The sequence below is a fragment of the Salmo salar genome, chromosome 20, assembly GCF_965601325.2.
Source record: "Salmo salar chromosome 20, fSalSal1, whole genome shotgun sequence".
Taxonomy (NCBI): Eukaryota; Metazoa; Chordata; class Actinopteri; order Salmoniformes; family Salmonidae; genus Salmo; species Salmo salar.
Genome location: NC_138310.1, coordinates 72,139,887 through 72,162,891, shown reverse-complemented (window position 1 = coordinate 72,162,891; position 23,005 = coordinate 72,139,887). Strand labels below are relative to the sequence as shown.

The following is a 23,005-nucleotide window of genomic DNA, read 5'->3' as shown; positions in this document are numbered from 1 at the left end:
TCTCTCCCTCTCGCGTCTCGCTCTCTCCTCTCGCGTCTCGCTCTCTCTCTCCCTCTCGCGTCTCGCTCTCTCTCTCTCCCTCTCGCGTCTCGCTCTCTCTCCCTCTCGCGTCTCGCTCTCTCTCTCCCTCTCGCGTCTCGCTCTCTCTCTCCCTCTCGCGTCTCGCTCTCTCTCTCCGTCTCGCTCTCTCTCTCCGTCTCGCTCTCTCTCTCCGTCTCGCGTCTCGCTCTCTCTCTCCGTCTCGCGTCTCGCTCTCTCTCTCCCTCTCGCGTCTCGCTCTCTCTCTCCCTCTCGCTCTCTCTCTCCCTCTCGCGTCTCCCTCTCTCTCTCGCGTCTCTCTCGCGTCTCTCTCGCGTCTCTCTCTCGCGTCTCCCTCTTGCGTCTCCCTCTCTCTCTCCCTCTCGCGTCTCCCTCTCTCTCTCGCGTCTCTCTCTCGCGTCTCCCTCTCTCTCTCGCGTCTCCCTCTCTCTCTCGCGTCTCCCTCTCTCTCTCGCGTCTCCCTCTCTCTCTCGCGTCTCCCTCTCTCTCTCGCGTCTCCCTCTCTCTCTCGCGTCTCCCTCTCTCTCTCGCGTCTCCCTCCCTCTCTCGCGTCTCCCTCCCTCTCTCGCGTCTCCCTCCCTCTCTCGCGTCTCCCTCCCTCTCTCGCGTCTCCCTCCCTCTCTCGCGTCTCCCTCTCTCGCGTCTCCCTCTCTCGCGTCTCCCTCTCGCGTCTCCCTCTCGCGTCTCCCTCTCGCGTCTCCCTCTCGCGTCTCCCTCTCGCGTCTCCCTCTCGCGTCTCCCTCTCTCTCTCGCGTCTCCCTCTCTCTCCCCTCTCGCGTCTCGCTCTCTCTCCCCCTCTCGCGTCTCGCTCTCTCTCCCCCTCTCGCGTCGCGCTCTCTCTCCCCCTCTCGCGTCGCGCTCTCTCTCCCCCTCTCGCGTCTCGCTCTCTCTCCCCCTCTCGCGTCTCGCTCTCTCTCCCCCTCTCGCGTCTCGCTCTCTCTCCCCCTCTCGCGTCTCGCTCTCTCTCCCCCTCTCGCGTCTCGCTCTCTCTCCCCCTCTCGCGTCTCGCTCTCTCTCCCCCTCTCGCGTCTCGCTCTCTCTCCCCCTCTCGCGTCTCGCTCTCTCTCCCCCTCTCGCGTCTCGCTCTCTCTCCCCCTCTCGCGTCTCGCTCTCTCTCCCCCTCTCGCGTCTCGCTCTCTCTCCCCCTCTCGCGTCTCGCTCGCTCTCCCCCTCTCGCGTCTCGCTCGCTCTCCCCCTCTCGCGTCTCGCTCGCTCTCCCCCTCTCGCGTCTCGCTCGCTCTCCCCCTCTCGCGTCTCGCTCGCTCTCCCCCTCTCGCGTCTCGCTCGCTCTCCCCCTCTCGCGTCTCGCTCGCTCTCTCCCTCTCGCGTCTCGCTCTATCCCTCTCGCGTCTCGCTCTCTCCCTCTCGCGTTTCGCTCGCTCGCTCTCGCGTCTCGCTCGCTCGCTCTCTCCCTCTCGCGTCTCGCTCGCTCGCTCTCTCCCTCTCGCGTCTCGCTCGCTCGCTCTCTCCCTCTCGCGTCTCGCTCGCTCGCTCTCTCCCTCTCGCGTCTCGCTCGCTCTCTCCCTCTCGCGTCTCGCTCGCTCTCTCCCTCTCGCGTCTCGCTCGCTCTCTCCCGTCTCGCTCGCTCTCTCCCGTCTCGCTCGCTCTCTCGCGTCTCGCTCGCTCTCTCGCGTCTCGCTCGCTCTCCCTCTCGCGTCTCGCTCGCTCTCCCCCTCTCGCGTCTCGCTCTCTCTCCCCCTCTCGCGTCTCGCTCTCTCTCCCCCTCTCGCGTCTCGCTCTCTCTCCCCCTCTCGCGTCTCGCTCTCTCTCCCCCTCTCGCGTCTCGCTCTCTCTCCCCCTCTCGCGTCTCGCTCTCTCTCCCCCTCTCGCGTCTCGCTCTCTCTCCCCCTCTCGCGTCTCGCTCTCTCTCCCCCTCTCGCGTCTCGCTCTCTCTCCCCCTCTCGCGTCTCGCTCTCTCTCCCCCTCTCGCGTCTCGCTCTCTCTCCCCTCTCGCGTCTCGCTCTCTCTCCCCCTCTCGCGTCTCGCTCTCTCTCCCCCTCTCGCGTCTCGCTCTCTCTCCCCCTCTCGCGTCTCGCTCTCTCTCCCCCTCTCGCGTCTCGCTCTCTCTCCCCCTCTCGCGTCTCGCTCTCTCTCCCCCTCTCGCGTCTCGCTCTCTCTCCCCCTCTCGCGTCTCGCTCTCTCTCCCCCTCTCGCGTCTCGCTCTCTCTCCCCCTCTCGCGTCTCGCTCTCTCTCCCCCTCTCGCGTCTCGCTCGCTCTCCCCCTCTCGCGTCTCGCTCTCTCTCCCCCTCTCGCGTCTCGCTCGCCTCTCTCGCGTCTCGCTCTCCCTCTGCGTCTCCCTCTCCTCCCTCTCGCGTCTCCTCTCTCGCGTCTCTCCTCTCTCCGTCTCCCTCTCGCGCGTCTCCCTCTCGCGTCTCCCTCTCGCGTCTCCCTCTCGCGTCTCCCTCTCGCGTCTCCCTCTCGCGTCTCCCTCTCGCGTCTCCCTCTCGCGTCTCCCTCTCGCGTCTCCCTCTCGCGTCTCCCTCTCGCGTCGCCCTCTCGCGTCGCCCTCTCGCGTCGCCCTCTCGCGTCTCCCTCTCTCTCTCCCTCTCGCGTCTCGCTCTCTCTCCCCCTCTCGCGTCTCGCTCTCTCTCCCCCTCTCGCGTCTCGCTCTCTCCCCCTCTCGCGTCTCGCTCTCTCCCCCTCTCGCGTCTCGCTCTCTCTCCCCCTCTCGCGTCTCGCTCTCTCTCCCCCTCTCGCGTCTCGCTCCCTCTCCCCCTCTCGCGTCTCGCTCCCTCTCCCCCTCTCGCGTCTCGCTCCCTCTCCCCCTCTCGCGTCTCGCTCCCTCTCCCCCTCTCGCGTCTCGCTCCCTCTCCCCCTCTCGCGTCTCGCTCCCTCTTCCCCTCTCGCGTCTCGCTCCCTCTCCCCCTCTCGCGTCTCTCTCTCTCTCCCCATCTCGCGTCTCTCTCTCTCCCCCTCTCGCGTCTCTCTCTCTCTCCCCCTCTCGCGTCTCTCTCTCTCCCCCTCTCGCGTCTCTCTCTCTCCCCCTCTCGCGTCTCTCTCTCTCTCCCCCTCTCGCGTCTCGCTCTCTCTCCCCCTCTCGCGTCTCGCTCTCTCTCCCCCTCTCGCGTCTCGCTCTCTCTCCCCCTCTCGCGTCTCGCTCTCTCTCCCCCTCTCGCGTCTCGCTCTCTCTCCCCCTCTCGCGTCTCGCTCTCTCTCCCCCTCTCGCGTCTCGCTCTCTCTCCCCCTCTCGCGTCTCGCTCTCTCTCCCCCTCTCGCGTCTCGCTCTCTCTCCCCCTCTCGCGTCTCGCTCTCTCTCCCCCTCTCGCGTCTCGCTCTCTCTCCCCCTCTCGCGTCTCGCTCTCTCTCCCCCTCTCGCGTCTCGCTCTCTCTCCCCCTCTCGCGTCTCGCTCTCTCTCCCCCTCTCGCGTCTCGCTCTCTCGCTCTCTCCCTCTCGCGTCTCGCTCTCTCCCTCTCGCCTCTCGCTCTCTCTCCCCCTCTCGCGTCTCGCTCTCTCTCCCCCTCTCGCGTCTCGCTCTCTCTCCCCCTCTCGCGTCTCGCTCTCTCTCCCCCTCTCGCGTCTCGCTCTCTCCCTCTCGCGTCTCGCTCGCTCGCTCTCTCCCTCTCGCGTCTCGCTCGCTCGCTCTCTCCCTCTCGCGTCTCGCTCGCTCGCTCTCTCACTCTCGCGTCTCGCTCGCTCGCTCTCTCCCTCTCGCGTCTCGCTCGCTCGCTCTCTCCCTCTCGCGTCTCGCTCGCTCTCTCCCTCTCGCGTCTCGCTCTCTCGCTCTCTCTCTCTCGCGTCTCCTCGCTCTCCGTCTCCTCGCTCTCCTCTCGCGTCTCCTCTCGCTCTCGCTCTCCCTCTCGCGTCTCCCTCTCTCTCCCTCTCGCGTCTCCTCTCTCCCCTCTCGCGTCTCCCTCTCTCTCCCTCTCGCGTCTCTCTCGCTCCCTCTCGCGTCTCTCGCTCCCTCTCGCGTCTCTCTCTCCCTCTCGCGTCTCGTCTCTCCCTCTCGCGTCTCGCTCTCTCTCCCCCTCTCGCGCTCTCTCTCTCCGCGTCTCGCTCTCTCCCTCTCGCGTCTCGCTCTCTCTCCCCCTCTCGCGTCTCGCTCTCTCTCCCCCTCTCGCGTCTCGCTCTCTCTCCCCCTCTCGCGTCTCGCTCTCTCTCCCCCTCTCGCGTCTCGCTCTCTCTCCCCCTCTCGCGTCTCGCTCTCTCTCTCCCTCTCGCGTCTCGCTCTCTCTCTCCCTCTCGCGTCTCGCTCTCTCTCTCCCTCTCGCGTCTCGCTCTCTCTCTCCCTCTCGCGTCTCGCTCTCTCTCTCCCTCTCGCGTCTCGCTCTCTCTCTCCCTCTCGCGTCTCGCTCTCTCTCTCCCTCTCGCGTCTCGCTCTCTCTCCCCTCTCGCGTCTCGCTCTCTCTCCCCTCTCGCGTCTCGCTCTCTCTCTCCCTCTCGCGTCTCGCTCTCTCTCTCCCTCTCGCGTCTCGCTCTCTCTCTCCCTCTCGCGTCTCGCTCTCTCTCTCCCTCTCGCTCGCTCTCTCTCCCTCTCGCGTCTCGCTCTCTCTCTCCCTCTCGCGTCTCGCTCTCTCTCCCTCTCGCGTCTCGCTCTCTCTCCCTCTCGCGTCTCGCTCTCTCTCCCTCTCGCGTCTCGCTCTCTCCCTCTCGCGTCTCTCTCTCCCTCTCGCGTCTCGCTCTCTCTCTCCCTCTCGCGTCTCGCTCTCTCTCTCCCTCTCGCGTCTCGCTCTCTCTCTCCCTCTCGCGTCTCGCTCTCTCTCCCCCTCTCGCGTCTCGCTCTCTCTCCCCTCTCGCGTCTCGCTCTCTCCCTCTCGCGTCTCGCTCTCTCTCCCTCTCGCGTCTCGCTCTCTCTCTCTCTCGCTCTCGCTCGCTCTCTCCCTCTCGCGTCTCGCTCTCTCTCTCTCGCTCTCGCTCGCTCTCTCCCTCTCGCGTCTCGCTCTCTCTCCCCTCTCGCGTCTCGCTCTCTCTCTCCCTCTCGCGTCTCGCTCTCTCCCTCTCGCGTCTCGCTCTCTCCCTCTCGCGTCTCGCTCTCTCTCCTCTCGCTCTCGCTCTCTCTCTCCGCTCTCGCTCTCTCTCCCTCTCGCGTCTCGCTCTCTCTCTCCCTCTCGCGTCTCGCTCGCTCTCTCCCTCTCGCGTCTCGCTCTCTCTCTCCCTCTCGCGTCTCGCTCTCTCTCTCCCTCTCGCGTCTCGCTCCTCTCCCCTCTCGCGTCTCGCTCCTCTCCCTCTCGCGTCTCGCTCTCTCTCCTCTCGCTCTCGCGTCTCTCTCCCTCTCGCGTCTCTCTCTCCCTCTCGCGTCTCTCTCGCTCTCGCTCGCTCTCTCTCTCGCGCGCTCTCTCTCTCGCGTCTCGCTCGCTCGCTCTCTCCTCTCGCGCGTCTCGCTCTCTCTCGCGCGTCTCGCTCTCTCTCTCCCTCTCGCGTCTCGCTCTCTCGCTCTCTCTCTCGCTCTCTCTCTCCCTCTCGCGTCTCGCTCTCTCTCCTCTCGCGTCTCGCTCTCTCTCTCCCTCTCGCGTCTCGCTCTCTCTCTCCCTCTCGCGTCTCGCTCTCTCTCTCCCTCTCGCGTCTCGCTCTCTCTCCCTCTCGCGTCTCGCTCTCTCTCCCCTCTCGCGTCTCGCTCTCTCTCCCCTCTCGCGTCTCGCTCTCTCTCCCCTCTCGCGTCTCGCTCTCTCTCTCCCTCTCGCGTCTCGCTCTCTCTCCCCTCTCGCGTCTCGCTCTCTCTCTCCCTCTCGCGTCTCGCTCTCCCTCTCGCGTCTCGCTCTCTCTCCCTCTCGCGTCTCGCTCTCTCTCTCCCTCTCGCGTCTCGCTCTCTCTCTCCCTCTCGCGTCTCGCTCTCTCTCTCCCTCTCGCGTCTCGCTCTCTCTCTCCCTCTCGCGTCTCGCTCTCTCTCTCCCTCTCGCGTCTCGCTCTCTCTCTCCCTCTCGCGTCTCGCTCTCCCTCTCGCGTCTCGCTCTCTCTCTCTCGCGTCTCGCTCTCTCTCTCTCGCGTCTCGCTCGCTCTCTCTCTCGCGTCTCGCTCGCTCTCTCCCTCTCGCGTCTCGCTCGCTCTCTCTCTCGCGTCTCGCTCGCTCTCTCTCTCGCGTCTCGCTCGCTCTCTCTCTCGCGTCTCGCTCGCTCTCTCCCTCTCGCTCTCGCTCTCTCCTCTCGCGTCTCGCTCGCTCTCTCCCTCTCGCGTCTCGCTCTCTCTCCTCTCGCGTCTCGCTCTCTCTCTCCCTCTCGCGTCTCGCTCTCCCTCTCGCGTCTCGCTCTCCCTCTCGCGTCTCGCTCTCTCCCTCTCGCGTCTCGCTCTCTCTCTCCCTCTCGCGTCTCGCTCTCTCTCTCCCTCTCGCGTCTCGCTCTCTCTCTCCCTCTCGCGTCTCGCTCTCTCTCTCGCGTCTCGCTCTCTCTCCCTCTCGCGTCTCGCTCTCCTCTCCTCTCGTCTCGCTCTCTCTCTCCCTCTCGCGTCTCGCTCTCTCTCTCGCGTCTCGCTCTCTCTCTCGCGTCTCGCTCTCTCTCTCGCGTCTCTCTCTCCCTCTCGCGTCTCGCTCTCTCTCCCTCTCGCGTCTCGCTCTCTCTCTCCTCTCGCGTCTCGCTCTCTCTCTCCCTCTCGCGTCTCGCTCTCTCTCTCCCTCTCGCGTCTCGCTCTCTCTCTCCCTCTCGCGTCTCGCTCTCTCTCTCCCTCTCGCGTCTCGCTCTCTCTCTCCCTCTCGCGTCTCGCTCTCTCTCTCCCTCTCGCGTCTCGCTCTCTCTCTCCCTCTCGCGTCTCGCTCTCTCTCCCCTCTCGCGTCTCGCTCTCTCTCTCCCTCTCGCGTCTCGCTCTCTCTCTCCCTCTCGCGTCTCGCTCTCTCTCTCGCGTCTCGCTCTCTCTCTCTCGCGTCTCGCTCTCTCTCCCTCTCGCGTCTCGCTCTCTCCTCTCGCGTCTCGCTCTCTCTCCCCTCTCGCGTCTCGCTCTCCTCTCTCGCGTCTCGCTCTCCTCTCGCGTCTCGCTCTCCCTCTCGCGTCTCGCTCTCTCTCTCGCGTCTCGCTCTCTCTCTCTCGCGTCTCGCTCTCTCTCTCGCGTCTCGTCTCGCTCTCCTCTCGCGTCTCGCTCTCTCTCTCTCGCGTCTCGCTCTCTCTCTCTCGCGTCTCGCTCTCTCTCTCTCGCGTCTCGCTCGCTCTCCTCTCGCGTCTCGCTCTCTCTCTCCTCTCGCGTCTCGCTCTCTCTCTCCTCTCGCGTCTCGCTCTCTCTCTCCCTCTCGCGTCTCGCTCTCTCTCTCCCTCTCGCGTCTCGCTCTCTCTCTCCCTCTCGCGTCTCGCTCTCTCCCTCTCGCTCTCTCTCTCGCGTCTCGCTCTCTCTCTCCCTCTCGCGTCTCTCTCTCCCTCTCGCTCTCTCTCTCCCTCTCGCGTCTCGCTCTCTCTCTCCCTCTCGCGTCTCGCTCTCTCTCTCCCTCTCGCGTCTCGCTCTCTCTCCCTCTCGCGTCTCGCTCTCTCTCCCTCTCGCGTCTCGCTCTCTCTCCCTCTCGCGTCTCGCTCTCTCTCTCCCTCTCGCGTCTCGCTCTCTCTCTCCCTCTCGCGTCTCGCTCTCCCTCTCGCGTCTCGCTCTCTCTCTCCCTCTCGCGTCTCGCTCTCTCTCTCCCTCTCGCGTCTCGCTCTCTCTCTCCCTCTCGCGTCTCGCTCTCTCTCTCGCGTCTCGCTCTCTCTCTCCCTCTCGCGTCTCGCTCTCTCTCTCCCTCTCGCGTCTCGCTCTCTCTCTCCCTCTCGCGTCTCGCTCTCTCTCTCCCTCTCGCGTCTCGCTCTCTCTCTCCCTCTCGCGTCTCGCTCTCTCTCTCCCTCTCGCGTCTCGCTCTCTCTCTCCCTCTCGCGTCTCGCTCTCTCTCTCCCTCTCGCGTCTCGCTCTCTCTCTCCCTCTCGCGTCTCGCTCTCTCTCTCCCTCTCGCGTCTCGCTCTCTCTCTCCCTCTCGCGTCTCGCTCTCTCTCTCCCTCTCGCGTCTCGCTCTCTCTCCCCCTCTCGCGTCTCGCTCTCTCTCTCCCTCTCGCGTCTCGCTCTCTCTCTCCCTCTCGCGTCTCGCTCTCTCTCTCCCTCTCGCGTCTCGCTCTCTCTCTCCCTCTCGCGTCTCGCTCTCTCTCCCCCTCTCGCGTCTCGCTCTCTCTCTCCCTCTCGCGTCTCGCTCTCTCTCTCCCTCTCGCGTCTCGCTCTCTCTCTCCCTCTCGCGTCTCGCTCTCTCTCTCCCTCTCGCGTCTCGCTCTCTCTCTCCCTCTCGCGTCTCGCTCTCTCCTCTCGCGTCTCGCTCTCTCTCTCCCTCTCGCGTCTCGCTCTCCCTCTCGCGTCTCGCTCTCCCTCTCGCGTCTCGCTCTCCCTCTCGCGTCTCGCTCTCCCTCTCGCGTCTCGCTCTCTCTCTCTCTCGCGTCTCGCTCTCTCTCTCCCTCTCGCGTCTCGCTCTCTCTCTCTCTCGCGTCTCGCTCTCTCTCTCCCTCTCGCGTCTCGCTCTCTCTCTCTCTCGCGTCTCGCTCGCTCTCTCTCTCGCGTCTCGCTCTCTCTCTCCCTCTCGCGTCTCGCTCTCTCTCTCCCTCTCGCGTCTCGCTCGCTCTCTCTCTCGCGTCTCGCTCTCTCTCTCTCGCGTCTCGCTCTCTCCTCTCGCGTCTCGCTCTCTCTCTCCCTCTCGCGTCTCGCTCTCTCTCCCTCTCGCGTCTCGCTCTCTCTCCCTCTCGCGTCTCGCTCTCTCTCTCCCTCTCGCGTCTCGCTCTCTCTCTCCCTCTCGCGTCTCGCTCTCTCTCTCCCTCTCGCGTCTCGCTCTCTCTCTCCCTCTCGCGTCTCGCTCTCCCTCTCGCGTCTCGCTCTCTCTCTCCCTCTCGCGTCTCGCTCTCCCTCTCGCGTCTCGCTCTCTCTCTCCCTCTCGCGTCTCGCTCTCTCTCTCCCTCTCGCGTCTCGCTCTCCTCTCCTCTCCTCTCGCGTCTCGCTCTCTCTCTCCCTCTCGCGTCTCGCTCTCCCTCTCGCGTCTCGCTCTCCCTCTCGCGTCTCGCTCTCCCTCTCGCGTCTCGCTCTCTCTCCCTCTCGCTCTCCCTCTCGCTCTCTCGCGTCTCCCTCTCGCGTCTCCCTCTCTCTCTCGCGTCTCTCTCTCGCGTCTCTCTCTTGCGCTCTCTCTCTCCCTCTCGCGTCTCCCTCTCTCTCTCGCGTCTCCCTCTCTCTCTCTCGCGTCTCGCTCTCTCTCTCCCGTCTCGCTCTCTCTCTCCCGTCTCTCTCTCCCTCTCGCGTCTCGCTCTCTCTCTCGCGTCTCGCTCTCTCTCTCCCTCTCGCGTCTCGCTCTCTCTCTCCCTCTCGCGTCTCGCTCTCTCTCTCCCTCTCGCGTCTCGCTCTCCCTCTCGCGTCTCGCTCTCTCTCTCCCTCTCGCGTCTCGCTCTCTCTCTCCCTCTCGCGTCTCGCTCTCTCTCTCCCTCTCGCGTCTCGCTCTCTCTCTCCCTCTCGCGTCTCGCTCGCTCTCTCCTCTCGCGTCTCGCTCTCCCTCTCGCGTCTCGCTCTCCCTCTCGCGTCTCGCTCTCCCTCTCGCGTCTCGCTCTCCCTCTCGCGTCTCGCTCTCTCTCTCCCTCTCGCGTCTCGCTCTCTCTCTCCCTCTCGCGTCTCGCTCTCTCTCTCCCTCTCGCGTCTCGCTCTCCCTCTCGCGTCTCGCTCTCTCTCTCCCTCTCGCGTCTCGCTCTCTCTCTCCCTCTCGCGTCTCGCTCTCTCTCTCCCTCTCGCGTCTCGCTCTCTCTCTCCCTCTCGCGTCTCGCTCTCTCTCCCTCTCGCGTCTCGCTCTCTCTCTCCCTCTCGCGTCTCGCTCTCTCTCTCCCTCTCGCGTCTCGCTCTCTCTCTCCCTCTCGCGTCTCGCTCTCTCTCTCCCTCTCGCGTCTCGCTCTCTCTCCCTCTCGCGTCTCGCTCTCTCTCTCCCTCTCGCGTCTCGCTCTCCCTCTCGCGTCTCTCTCTCCCTCTCGCGTCTCTCTCTCCCTCTCGCGTCTCGCTCTCCCTCTCGCGTCTCGCTCTCCCTCTCGCGTCTCGCTCTCCCTCTCGCGTCTCGCTCTCCCTCTCGCGTCTCGCTCTCCCTCTCGCGTCTCGCTCTCTCTCTCCCTCTCGCGTCTCGCTCTCTCTCTCGCGTCTCGCTCTCTCTCCCTCTCGCGTCTCGCTCTCCCTCTCGCGTCTCGCTCTCCCTCTCGCGTCTCGCTCTCTCTCCCTCTCGCGTCTCGCTCTCTCTCTCCCTCTCGCGTCTCGCTCTCTCTCTCCCTCTCGCGTCTCGCTCTCCCTCTCGCGTCTCGCTCTCTCTCTCCCTCTCGCGTCTCGCTCTCTCTCTCCCTCTCGCGTCTCGCTCTCTCTCCCCCTCTCGCGTCTCGCTCTCTCTCTCCCTCTCGCGTCTCGCTCTCTCTCTCCCTCTCGCGTCTCGCTCTCTCTCTCCCTCTCGCGTCTCGCTCTCTCTCCCTCTCGCGTCTCGCTCTCTCTCTCCCTCTCGCGTCTCGCTCTCTCTCTCCCTCTCGCGTCTCGCTCTCCCTCTCGCGTCTCGCTCTCTCTCTCCCTCTCGCGTCTCGCTCTCTCTCTCCCTCTCGCGTCTCGCTCTCTCTCTCCCTCTCGCGTCTCGCTCTCTCTCTCTCTCGCGTCTCGCTCGCTCTCTCCCTCTCGCGTCTCGCTCTCTCTCCTCTCGCGTCTCGCTCTCTCTCTCCCTCTCGCGTCTCGCTCTCTCTCTCGCGTCTCTCTCCCTCTCGCGTCTCGCTCTCTCTCTCCCTCTCGCGTCTCGCTCTCCTCTCGCGTCTCGCTCTCGCTCTCCCTCTCGCGTCTCGCTCTCTCTCTCCCTCTCGCGTCTCGCTCTCTCTCTCCCTCTCGCGTCTCGCTCTCTCTCTCCCTCTCGCGTCTCGCTCTCTCTCTCGCGTCTCGCTCTCTCTCTCGCGTCTCGCTCTCCCTCTCGCGTCTCGCTCTCTCTCTCCCTCTCGCTCTCTCTCTCCCTCTCGCTCTCTCTCTCGCTCTCTCTCTCGCTCTCTCTCTCGCTCTCTCTCTCCCTCTCGCTCTCCCTCTCGCGTCTCGCTCTCTCTCTCCCTCTCGCGTCTCCCTCTCGCTCTCGCTCTCTCTCTCTGCGTCTCGCTCTCTCTCTCGCGTCTCGCTCTCTCCCCTCTCGCGTCTCGCTCTCTCTCTCCCTCTCGCGTCTCGCTCTCTCTCCCCCTCTCGCGTCTCGCTCTCTCTCCCCCTCTCGCGTCTCGCTCTCTCTCTCCCTCTCGCGTCTCGCTCTCTCTCTCCCTCTCGCGTCTCGCTCTCTCTCCCCCTCTCGCGTCTCGCTCTCTCTCCCCCTCTCGCGTCTCGCTCTCTCTCTCCCTCTCGCGTCTCGCTCTCTCTCCCCCTCTCGCGTCTCGCTCTCTCTCCCCCTCTCGCGTCTCGCTCTCTCTCCCCTCTCGCGTCTCGCTCTCTCTCTCGCGTCTCGCTCTCCTCTCGCTCTCTCTCTCGCGTCTCGCTCGCTCTCTCTCGCGTCTCGCTCGCTCTCTCTCTCGCGTCTCGCTCCCTCTCGCGTCTCGCTCTCCTCTCGCGTCTCGCTCTCTCTCTCCCTCTCGCGTCTCGCTCTCTCTCTCCCTCTCGCGTCTCGCTCTCTCTCTCCCTCTCGCGTCTCGCTCTCTCTCTCCCTCTCGCGTCTCGCTCTCTCTCTCCCTCTCGCGTCTCGCTCTCTCTCTCCCTCTCGCGTCTCGCTCTCTCTCTCCCTCTCGCGTCTCGCTCTCTCTCTCCCTCTCGCGTCTCGCTCTCTCTCTCCCTCTCGCGTCTCGCTCTCTCTCTCCCTCTCGCGTCTCGCTCTCTCTCTCCCTCTCGCTCTCTCTCTCCCTCTCGCGTCTCGCTCTCTCTCTCCCTCTCGCGTCTCGCTCTCTCTCTCCCTCTCGCGTCTCGCTCTCCTCTCCTCTCGCTCTCGCTCTCCCTCTCGCGTCTCGCTCTCTCTCTCCCTCTCGCGTCTCGCTCTCTCTCTCCCTCTCGCGTCTCGCTCTCTCTCTCCCTCTCGCGTCTCGCTCTCTCTCTCCCTCTCGCGTCTCGCTCTCTCTCTCCCTCTCGCGTCTCGCTCTCTCTCTCCCTCTCGCGTCTCGCTCTCTCTCTCCCTCTCGCGCCTCTCCCTCTCGCGTCTCGCTCTCCCTCTCGCGTCTCGCTCTCTCTCTCCCTCTCGCGTCTCGCTCTCTCTCTCCCTCTCGCGTCTCGCTCTCTCTCTCCCTCTCGCGTCTCGCTCTCTCTCTCCCTCTCGCGTCTCGCTCTCTCTCTCCCTCTCGCGTCTCGCTCTCTCTCTCCCTCTCGCGTCTCGCTCTCTCTCTCCCTCTCGCGTCTCGCTCTCTCTCTCTCTCCCTCGCGTCTCGCTCTCTCTCTCCCTCTCGCGTCTCTCTCTCCCTCTCGCGTCTCGCTCTCTCTCTCTCCCTCGCGCGTCTCGCTCTCTCTCTCCCTCTCGCGTCTCGCTCTCTCTCTCCCTCTCGCGTCTCGCTCTCTCCCTCTCGCGTCTCGCTCTCTCCCTCTCGCGTCTCGCTCTCTCCCTCTCGCGTCTCGCTCTCTCTCTCCCTCTCGCGTCTCGCTCTCTCTCTCCCTCTCGCGTCTCGCTCTCTCTCTCCCTCTCGCGTCTCGCTCTCTCTCTCCGTCTCGCGTCTCCCTCTCTTTCTCCCTCTCGCGTCTCCCTCTCTCTCTCCTTCTCGCGTCTCGCTCTCCCTCTCGCGTCTCGCTCTCTCTCGCGTCTCGCCCTCTCGCGTCTCGCCCTCTCTCTCCCTCTCGCGTCTCGCTCTCTCTCTGGTTCTCGCGTCTCGCTCTCTCTCTCCCTCTCGCGTCTCGCTCTCTCTCTCCCTCTCGCGTCTCGCTCTCTCTCTCCCTCTCGCGTCTCGCTCTCTCTCTCCCTCTCGCGTCTCGCTCTCTCTCTGCCTCTCCCGTCTCGCTCTCCCTCTCGCGTCTCGCTCTCTCTCTCCCTCTCTCTCACGCGCGTCTCGCTCGCGCTCTCTCGCTCGCGCTCTCTCGCGCGCGCCTAGCTCTCTCGCGTGCGTCTGTCTCGCTCGCTCGCTGTCTCTCGCGTCTCGTTCGCTCTCTCTCGCGTCTCGCTCGCGCTCTCTCGCGTCTCGCTCGCTCTCGCGTGTGTCTCGCTCGCTCTCTCTCTCTCGTCTCTTGTTATGTTTTTCTGTGGCACTGCCCAATCAGGTCACTACACAGAGAAATAACTTCATCTCTTATTCTCTGAGAAGTTGGCAGATAATGGCCCCTGGCAAAAATGTTTGCACAGATTTTGATGTTTTGTTTCTCTCGCTCGCTCTCTCCATCCTACCCTCTCCCCCCTCGCTCTCTTTCTCCATCCTCCTCCCACCCCCTCTCTCTCTCCACCACCCCCCCCCTTCTCACTCTTTCTCTCAGACACATTACCGTCTGACCCTCTCCAGTGTCGTTATGACTCATGGTTGTCTCTGGTGGACCACCTCAACATCAAGGCATTTGTTAACCTCACCCTGGCTGACTCGGTACGGCACGGAGTCCAACATCTACTCTTCATCTCTGGCCTAGGTCAATGATTCTATTCACTACTCTCTGATACCATGTTCTCTATTAGCTGTAACTGGCCCGACTGTCACTTATACACCTCTTTTACGATCACACCCATTCACTCATCTCTCCCTCTTTCCATCCCTCTGTCTCTCTAGGTGGGATGAGGCCCAACACCTTGGTCCTGGGTTTCTATGATGACTGCACTCCCAAAGACAAACTCACTGACCCCACCCTCGCAGATGCCACTGTCCCCACTCAGGACCCCGAGGACAAACGCCCGCCCTACCACTTCCCCGCCCTGCGGCCGTCCAATGATGGTATGGGGGGAAACGGAAAAGTCATGGGACCCCAAGAATACGTGGCGGTGATCGCAGACGCCATGAAGATGTTGAAGAACGTAGCGCTAGCCCGCTACTTCCACCAATTCGACCGGACCTCGACCATCTCCTCGTCCCCAGGGAAGTGTGCTCTGTACGTGGATGTGTGGCCCGTCAACCTGCTGAGACCAGACAGCTCCAGCTACGTAGACACCTGCTCCCTCTTCCTGCTCCAGCTCGCCTGCGTCCTCAACATGGTCCGCGCCTGGCGCCATGCTAGACTCCGCCTCTTTCTATGTGTGGAGGAAGGGCGGAGCCTGCGAGGCTCTGAGGAAAAGCTGGGTCAGCTGCTGAAGGAACTGAGGATCAAAGCCAACGTGTACACTGTGCCCTGGGACCAGCAGGTGGCCCTACACTGGCAGAGGCAGGGTGAGGCGGGCAAGAGGAGGCCCACCCGCCAGTCACAGAGAGAGGAGGGGGGGCTGGGGAAGAGGGGGTTGTTTGAAGAGAAGGAAGGAGGTGACTATGTGAATAGCTTCCCTAGCAACGCCACAAGGCTGTCGGATGAGTATCTGTCGGCGGTTAATAGGTTGATCCTAGAGCAGGCCTGTCCCCCTCCGGCCGTGCGTTTCCTGTATTTGCCCCACCCCCCGGCTGACACGCAGCACTACACGGCCTACCTGCGCCAGCTTGACCTGCTCACCAAGGACCTGGGTCCTACCCTGCTCATACACGGAGTTACACCTGTCCTCACCACTGACCTCTAACACCTGAACTCTCACCAACTGACCCCTGATTAAACCCTCATCCCCTTACCAAATTGCTGCAGGTAGAAGTGGTACTTAGACAAAGCTCAAGGATCCACTTACCTTCCCCAAAGCTGTACTAATATACTTTTGTATATATATATATATATATATATATATATATTGTATGTGGACACCACTTCAAATAAGTGGATTTGGCTATTTCAGCCATGCCCGTTGCTGACGTGTATAAAATCGAGCACACAGCCATGCAATGTCCATACACAAACAGTAGAATGGCCCGTACTGAAGAGATCAGTGACTTTCAACGTGGCACTGTCATAGGATGCCACCTTTCCAACAAGTCAGTTCGTCAGATTTCTGCATTGCCCCAGTCAACTGTAAGTGCTGTTATTGTGAAGTGGAAACGTCTAGGAGCAACAACGGCTCAGCCGTGAAGGGGTAGGCCACACAAGCTCACAGAACGGGACCGCCGAGTGCTGAAGCGCTTAGCACCTAAAAATCGTCTGTTCTCGGTTGCAACACTCACTACCAAGTTCCAAACTGCCTCTGGAAGAAATGTCAGCACAATAACTGTTCATTGGGAGCTTCATGAAATGGAGCTTCATGAAATGGGTTTCAATGGGTGAGCAGCCGCACACAAGCCTAAGATCACAATGCCAAACATCGGCTGGAGTAGTGTAAAGCTCGCCGCCATTAGACTCTGGTGCCAGGAGAACGCTACCTGCCCCAATGCAGAGTGCTAACTGTAAAGTTTGGTGGAGGAGAAATAATGGTCTGGGGCTGTTTTTCATGGTTCGGGCTAGGAAATCTTAACACCACAGCATACAATGACATTCTTAACAATTCTGTGCTTCCAACTTTGTGGCAACAGTTTGGGAAAGGCACTTTCCTGTTTCAGCATGATAATGCCCCAGTGCACAAAGTAAGGTCCATACAGAAATGGTTTGTTGAGATCGGTGTGGAAGAACTTGACTGGCCTGCACAGAGCCCTGACCTTAACCCCACCTTTGGGATGAATTGGAACGCCGACTGCGAGCCAGGCCTAATCGCCCAACATCAGTGCCCCACATCACTAATGCTCTTGTGGCTGAATGGAAGCAAGTTCCCGCGGCAATGTTCCAACATCTAGTGGAAAGCCTTCCCAGAAGAGTGGAGGCTGTTATAGCAGGCTCCACTCTAATGTTAATGCCCATGATTTTGGAATGAGATGTTCGACAAGCAGATGTCCACATACTTTTGGTAATCTAGTGTATTTCCTCCGTTCCCCTATCCTCCTTATGAATATGGAAGGGTTGCACTGGCCAAAAAATAAATAATAATGCTTCAAGGGGACTGAAGTTTGACACTGCCAAGTCATTGGAGCTCAGTAAAAGGTTTTCTTTTCTGAAATCACTTTTTTTGTCTTTAATACAAAATCAGAAACATGTGACCTTAAGTTTACAGTTCAAATATGAAAATCCAGCAATCTGTTTAATGGGACTATTATGGATCTATTTATAACGACAACAAAAAAATTTAATTATGTTTAAAGAAAATATTTGTTTTTCCTGTTAGAAATATTTGCCTTTGTACTGTTATGGGTGTGTGTTACTGACTGAACCAATCAGAATGCCAAAGTGTCCCTGGGTGTAGCAGACTATACATTCGGGCCAGTAGTTTCCTTCACCAGGACAAACTCCTGGACCAACTCTAGTCCGCTCCTCTACATGGAATCTCATGGATGTTTACTGAAGGGATATCTATTCTATATAGATCTATCTCATCTCAATGGAGCCCTTCTATTGAACACTACACTCCTATGCAAAGAATGCTTGGGTATGACGGTACTATACAGCTCAATTACTTTTTGCTGGAACACACACATGTTAAAAGCACCATCCAAATCATCATGTTTTAAAGTGTGTGTATATTGTAATTAAATAAAGAAGCTGTTTTGTAACAGTACTGTGTTGTCTTTATTTTCATTTCACTGTCTCATTGTGCATTAGTTTTGAGTAAGCCAGTAATTTATCTAAACATAGTGTTGATTGATGTGTATGTTCACGGCCGTAACTATACGGAAGAAAAATATAAACGCAACATGTAAAATGTTGGTCCCATGTTTCATGAGCTGAAATAAAAGATCCCAGAAATGTTCCATATGTACAAAAATATTCTCTAAATTTTTGTGCACAAATTTGTTTACATACCTGTTAGTGAGCATTTCTCATTTCCCAAGATAATCCATCCACCTGACTCGTGTGGCATATCAAGAAGCTAATTAAACGACATTATCATTACACAAGTGCACCTTGTGATGGGGACAATAAAAGGCCACTCTAAAATGTGCAGTTTTGTCACTACACAATGCCACAGATGTCTCAAGTTTTGAGGGAGTGTAAAATTGGCATGATGACTGCAGGATTTTCCACCAGAGCTTTTGGCAGAGAATTGAATGTTCATTTCTCCACCATAAGCCGCCTCATGTGGTTTTAAAGAATTTGTATGTCCATTCGCTGCAGACCACATATAACCACGCCAGCCCAAGGCCTCCACATCCCAGGACCTCCACATCTGGTTTCTTCACCTGCTGGATCATTTGCTGATGTCACCTTTATGAACACTTCCCCATGTAGGTGGTGGGGTTATGGTATGGGCAGCCATAAGCTACGGACAACAAACACAATTGCGTTTTATCGATGGCAATTTGAATACACAGAGATATCTTGAGATCCTGAAGACCATTGTCGTGCCGTTCATCTGCCGCCATCCCCTCATGTTTCAGCATGATAATGCATGGCCACATGTTGCAAAAATCTGTACACGATTCCTGGAAGCTGAAAATGTCCCATTTCTTCCTTGGCCTGCATACTCACCAGACATGTCACCCATTGAGCATATTTGGGATGCTCTGGATCGAAGTGTGTGACTGAGTGTTCCAGTTCCCGCCAATATCCAGCAACTTTGCACAGCTGTTGAATTGGAGTGGGACAACACTCCAGAAGCCACAATCAATGGCCTGATCAACTCTATGCAGAGATCTGTCACGTTGCATGAGGCAAATGATGGTCGCACCAGATTCTGACTGGTTTTCTAAACCACGCCCATATGTTTTTTTTTTTTTAAGGTATCTTTGACCAACAGATTCATATCTGTATTCCCAGTCATTCATAGATTAGGGCCTAATTCATTTATTTAATAGGGCCTAATTCATTTAAATTGACTTTTTCCTTGTATGAACTGTTGCATGTTGCGTTTATAATTTGTTCAGTGTACATTTAAGGACACCGAGGTCCGGACCTCAGCAATTTTTTCTAATTTGAAAAATATGTCTTGTACACTAAAGAAAATAGATGACGGGTCAACGTCAACACCTAAATATTGCTCCTAGCGTTGATCAAAGCTCAGAACGCTTATATTCTTGATCTGAGTTCTACATGCTCCTGCCTCTGCGAATGAGTGGAATCATGAACAGTTTGTTTGATATGTTCGCATGCGTCGGATTTGGCTTTTTAGCAGCACATTCGCCACTCTCTCAAACGGCTGACTCCGCTCTCTGGTGGCACAGGCCGAAGACTTGAGACGTGAAACGAACTAACCCAGCTTGAGTGAGCGAGTCGGCTCAAGTAGAGACGCTGCTGACTGTGTGCGAGATGCTGGACAAAAGGCAATTTTAAAACCAATATGAACATCAATATGAACATCACATCTTCCCTATAGGCCTAAGCATACATCAAAAATCAACGATACAGTTCTTTTTTATATAGGTGTTTATCTCTCTATCGCCCACTGGAGTTTATAGTATACCCATTACCCACCCTTTTTTACGACTACATCACTGATCAACAGAATCGTAAGAAATATTCTAATAATTAATGTGGATGTGATAAAACCATATTCTGCGGGCTCCATTGGTCTGTTCATGTTTTTTGTGGTGCTTGATTAGTAATGCCTATAATACAAATATGAACGCCAGTGAAGGCTGGGGGGGAGGAGCTATAGGAGGATGGGTTCATTAATGGCTGGAATGAAATAAATGTAATGGAGTCAAACCTGTTTGATTCCATTTATGCCATTACAATGAGCCCGTCCTCCTGTAGCACCTCCCACCAGCCTCCACTGATGAACACTATGAGAAAAGAGATATCTATGTAAAGAGTGGATGATTTTATGCAATTAATTATTACAACTGACTGAACAGTCACTGATGCTACGTGTCAGTGTGAATCATTTAATCTCAAACCCTTGTTGTTGCCCTGTCTTTGATAACTTTTGAGTGTGTCATGACTGTCCTGATCAGGTCAGGTTACAGGAGACCACAACCCTACAGATTATCTCTCACCCCCAACAGAGTAGGTGAGATCTAGGGGTCTGAAGATGTGAGGGTTTTATGACCCCTCACGCCCATGATAAATCTTAGGCCAGAGACGAAATTCCTTTGTCCTCACTATAGAGAACCAGCCTCAGAACATTAAACATGCAATAAAGGGACTTTGGAACAATGGTTTCCATCAGCCACAATGGTGGTCATTACGATAGATGGAATATGAAAATGTATGTAATTTTTGTTTTGTTATTAAAGGTTAACAGATGACGTTATTACGAAAACATTGTACCTTTAAGAGTTTTCCCAGTATATGCCTGATGTTTATACATTGTACGTTGTGTGGAAAATGTCCAAATCAAAGAGAATGTTTTGGTAAAGATGAAATGTGAAGTTGTCTAAAATTGGATTTGAGTAAAATCTAGGCTTTACCTCTTAACTTGGTACGCCCAGAGAATTGCCCTAAAGGAGGTTACGCCCACTTCTGGCCCGAAGGTATAAGACAGGGGAGTGAAGAATGAACAGAGAAGACTAAGTGACCCCAGGCTGCAGCCAAGGTCTAAAAGTTCAACTAAATCCAAAACACAACACAAGGTTGAAGACATAGAAATCCTTTTTCTACCCAAGCTACGGATGAGTAGCTGTGTCTAAGCGGGTGAATTCAAGCCGAACCACCTAGCCTCCACTCTCCATTGAATCGTGGTATCTACACTGTTTCATTCCTACGCTGTGAGCTCTGAGCTACAGAGCTGTCTGTCTTCAGAAGCCCCCTTCCAAAGCAAGGGCGAGGAATCAGACCACTAAGCCGAAAGGGACACTGACATCGTGAGGACAACCAGAGAGTTGCGTCGGAGAAGTGCGTCCTTGAGAAGCCTAAACGACCCACACAGAGCTTCCCATCTGAGACCTCCAACACGTAATTACATCATTATATTCTGACCCATAAGAGCGGCAGTTCAGGGCAAGGCTAGGGTTAAAATAAGCATAGCTGACAAATGCACCCAAATGTATTTTTCTCTCGTGTACTTTCTTTGTTTCTCTCTCTCTCTTAACCTGTTAGGGCTAGGGGGCAGTATTTACACGGCCGGATAAAAAACGTACCCGATTTAATCTGGTTATTACTACTGCCCAGAAACTAGAATATGCATATCATTATTGGCTTTGGATAGAAAACACCCTAAAGTTTCTAAAACTGTTTGAATGGTGTCTGTGAGTATAACAGAACTCATATGGCAGGCAAAAACCTGAGAAGATTCTGTACAGGAAGTGCCCTCTGACCATTCCTTGGGCTTCCTGACTCTTTTTATTGAAAACTTAGGATCTTTGCTGTAACGTGACACTTCCTACGGCTCCCATAGGCTCTCAGAACCCGGGAAAAAGCTGAATGACGTCTTTGCAGCCCCTGGCTGAAAAACATTAGCGCCTTTGGTAAGTGGTCTATCAGAGGACAATGAGATTGAGGCGCGTGCACGAGGTGACCCCATGTTTTTATTTTCTCTCTCTTTGTACTAAAACACGGTTTCCCGGTCGGAAGATTATCGCTTTTTTACGAGAAAAATTGCATAAAAATGTATTTTAAACAGCGGTTGACATGCTTCGAAGTACGGTAATGGAATATTTAGAATTTTTTTGTCACGAAACGCATCGGGCGCGTCACCCTTCTTTACACTTCGGATAGTGTCTTGAACGCACGAACAAAACAGAGGATATTTGAACATAACTATGGATTATTTTGAACCAAACCAACATTTATTGAAGTAGAAGCCCTGGGAGTGCATTCTGACGAAGAACAGCAAAGGTAATAACATTTTTCTTATAGTAAATCTGACTTTGGTGAGGGCTAAACTTGGTGGGTGTCTAAATAACTAGCCCTGTGATGCCGGGCTATGTACTTAAAATATTGCAAAATGTGCTTTCACCGAAAAGCTATTTTAAAATCGGACATAGCGAGTGCATAGAGGAGTTCTGCATCTATAATTCTTAAAATAATGTATGTTTTTTTGTGAACGTTTATCGTGAGTAATTTAGTAAATTCACCGGAAGTTTGCGGGGGGTATGCTAGTTCTGAACGTCACATGCTAATGTAAAAAGCTGGTTTTTGATATAAATATGAACTTGATTGAACAAAACATGCATGTATTGTATAACATAATGTCCTAGCATTGTCATCTGATGAAGATCATCAATGGTTAGTGTTGCATTTAGCTGTGGTTTGGGTTTATGTGACATTATATGCTAGCTTGAAAAATGGGTGTCTGATTATTTCTGGCTGGGTACTCTGCTGACATAATCTAATGTTTTGCTTTCGTTGTAAAGCCTTTTTGAAATCGGACAGTGTGGTTAGATTAACGAGAGTCTTGTCTTTAAAATGGTGTAAAATAGTCATATGTTTGAGAAATTGAAGTAATAGCATTTCTAAGGTATTTGAATAACGCGCAACAGGATTCCACTGGCTGTTACGTAGGTGGGACGATTTCGTCCCACCTTCCCTAGAGAGGTTAAATCCCCATTTTGGGTAACGCGCCATAGTATATTGTCCCGTTTTACTAAGTCCTAATCAATATCCTAGACTGTGTTTTGTGTATGTGTATCTTTTATCATCATTTTAGCTTTCTAGTAAATAAATAATCAACTAAGATTGGTGTGGTACGAACTCATTGGTGGGACCCGGGTCTGTGCAGATTCCCGGATTATGCGACGTTCAGAATGAGACTATAGAGGAAATTGATTAATTAGCGACTGTTGTAAAATCGATATTCTGATATTCTTTGAGTTAATTTGGGAAATAGAAACTCAATAAAACTAATTTTCCCATGGTGCCCCAGGTTAATAAGTTAATAATTGTTTTATTCATTGCTTGATTCATTTAATCACGCAATTATAAACCGTTAATCATACGATGAGCAACAGTCGTCACATACAACGTCACAACATATTGGTGCCCCCAGTGAGGAGTCTAAGATAGTATTAGGCCGCACTATTGGGTAATTCCATATCGATTGTGTAGCAAGATATATACATTCCATTAACCTCTCTAGGCTAGGCGGGACGAATTCGTCCCACCTACGTAACAGCCACTGCCAGCCTGTGGCGCGATTTTCAAAACCTTAAAAATCCTATTACTTCAATTTCTCAAACATATGACTATTTTACAGCCATTTAAAGACAAGACTCTCGTTAATCTAACCACACTGTCCGATTTCAAAAAGGCTTTACAACGAAAGCAAAACATTAGATTATGTCAGCAGAGTACCAAGCCAGAAATAATCAGACACCCATTTTTCAAGCCAGCATATAATGTCACCAAAACCCAGAAGACAGCTAAATGCAGCACTCACCTTTGATGATCTTCATCAGATGACAACCCTAGGACATTATGTTATACAATACATGCATGTTTTGTTCAATCAAGTTCATATTTATATCAAAAACCAGCTTTTTACATTAGCATGTGACGTTCAGAACTAGCATACCCCCCGCAAACTTCCGGGGAAATCGCTAACATTTTACTAAATTACTCACGATAAACGTTCACAAAAAGCATAACAATTATTTTAAGAATTATAGATACAGACCTCCTCTATGCACTCGATATGTCCGATTTTAAAATAGCTTTTTGGTGAAAGCACATTTTGCAATATTCTAAGTACATAGCCCAGGCATCACGGGCTCGCTATTTAGACACCCGGCAAGTTTAGCACTCACCATAATCATATTTACTATTATAAAAGTTTGATTACCTTTTGTTGTCTTCGTCAGAATGCACACCCAGGACTGCTACTTCAATGACAAATGTTGGTTTGGTCCAAAATAATCCATCGTTATATCCGAATAGCGGCGTTTTGTTCGTGCGTTCCAGACACTATCCGAAATAGTAAAGAAGTGTCGCGCGCATGGCGCAATTCGTGACAATAAAATTCTAAGTATTCCATTACCGTACTTCGAAGCATGTCAACCGCTGTTTAAAATCAATTTTTACGACATTTTTCTCGTAGAAAAGCGATAATATTCCGACAGGGAATCTCCTTTTCGGCAAACAGAGGAAAAAATCCCAAAGGCGGGGGCGGTCGGGGTCACGCGCATAAGCCCAGTGTCCCTTGATCGGCCACTTGAGAAAGGCGATAATGTGTTTCAGCCTGGGGCTGGAATGACGACATTCTGTTTTTTCCCGGGCTCTGAGCGCCTATGGAC

The 23,005-nt window shown here is 55.9% G+C and overlaps 1 protein-coding gene across 1 annotated transcript in view; it reads left to right on the top strand.

Moving 5' to 3' along the window:
* LOC106581294 (solute carrier family 12 member 9) overlaps positions 1-16,455 on the top strand; it is an 86,132-nt gene extending 69,677 nt beyond the window's left edge. Inside the window, exons 12-13 of the mRNA XM_014163255.3 lie at positions 13,296-13,442; positions 13,580-16,455. Of these exons, the coding sequence (XP_014018730.3) occupies positions 13,296-13,442; positions 13,580-14,508 (1,076 nt within the window). The 3' untranslated portion in view covers positions 14,509-16,455. The remainder of the gene's footprint in view (positions 1-13,295; positions 13,443-13,579) is intronic.
* The last annotated feature ends 6,550 nt before the right edge of the window (positions 16,456-23,005 follow it).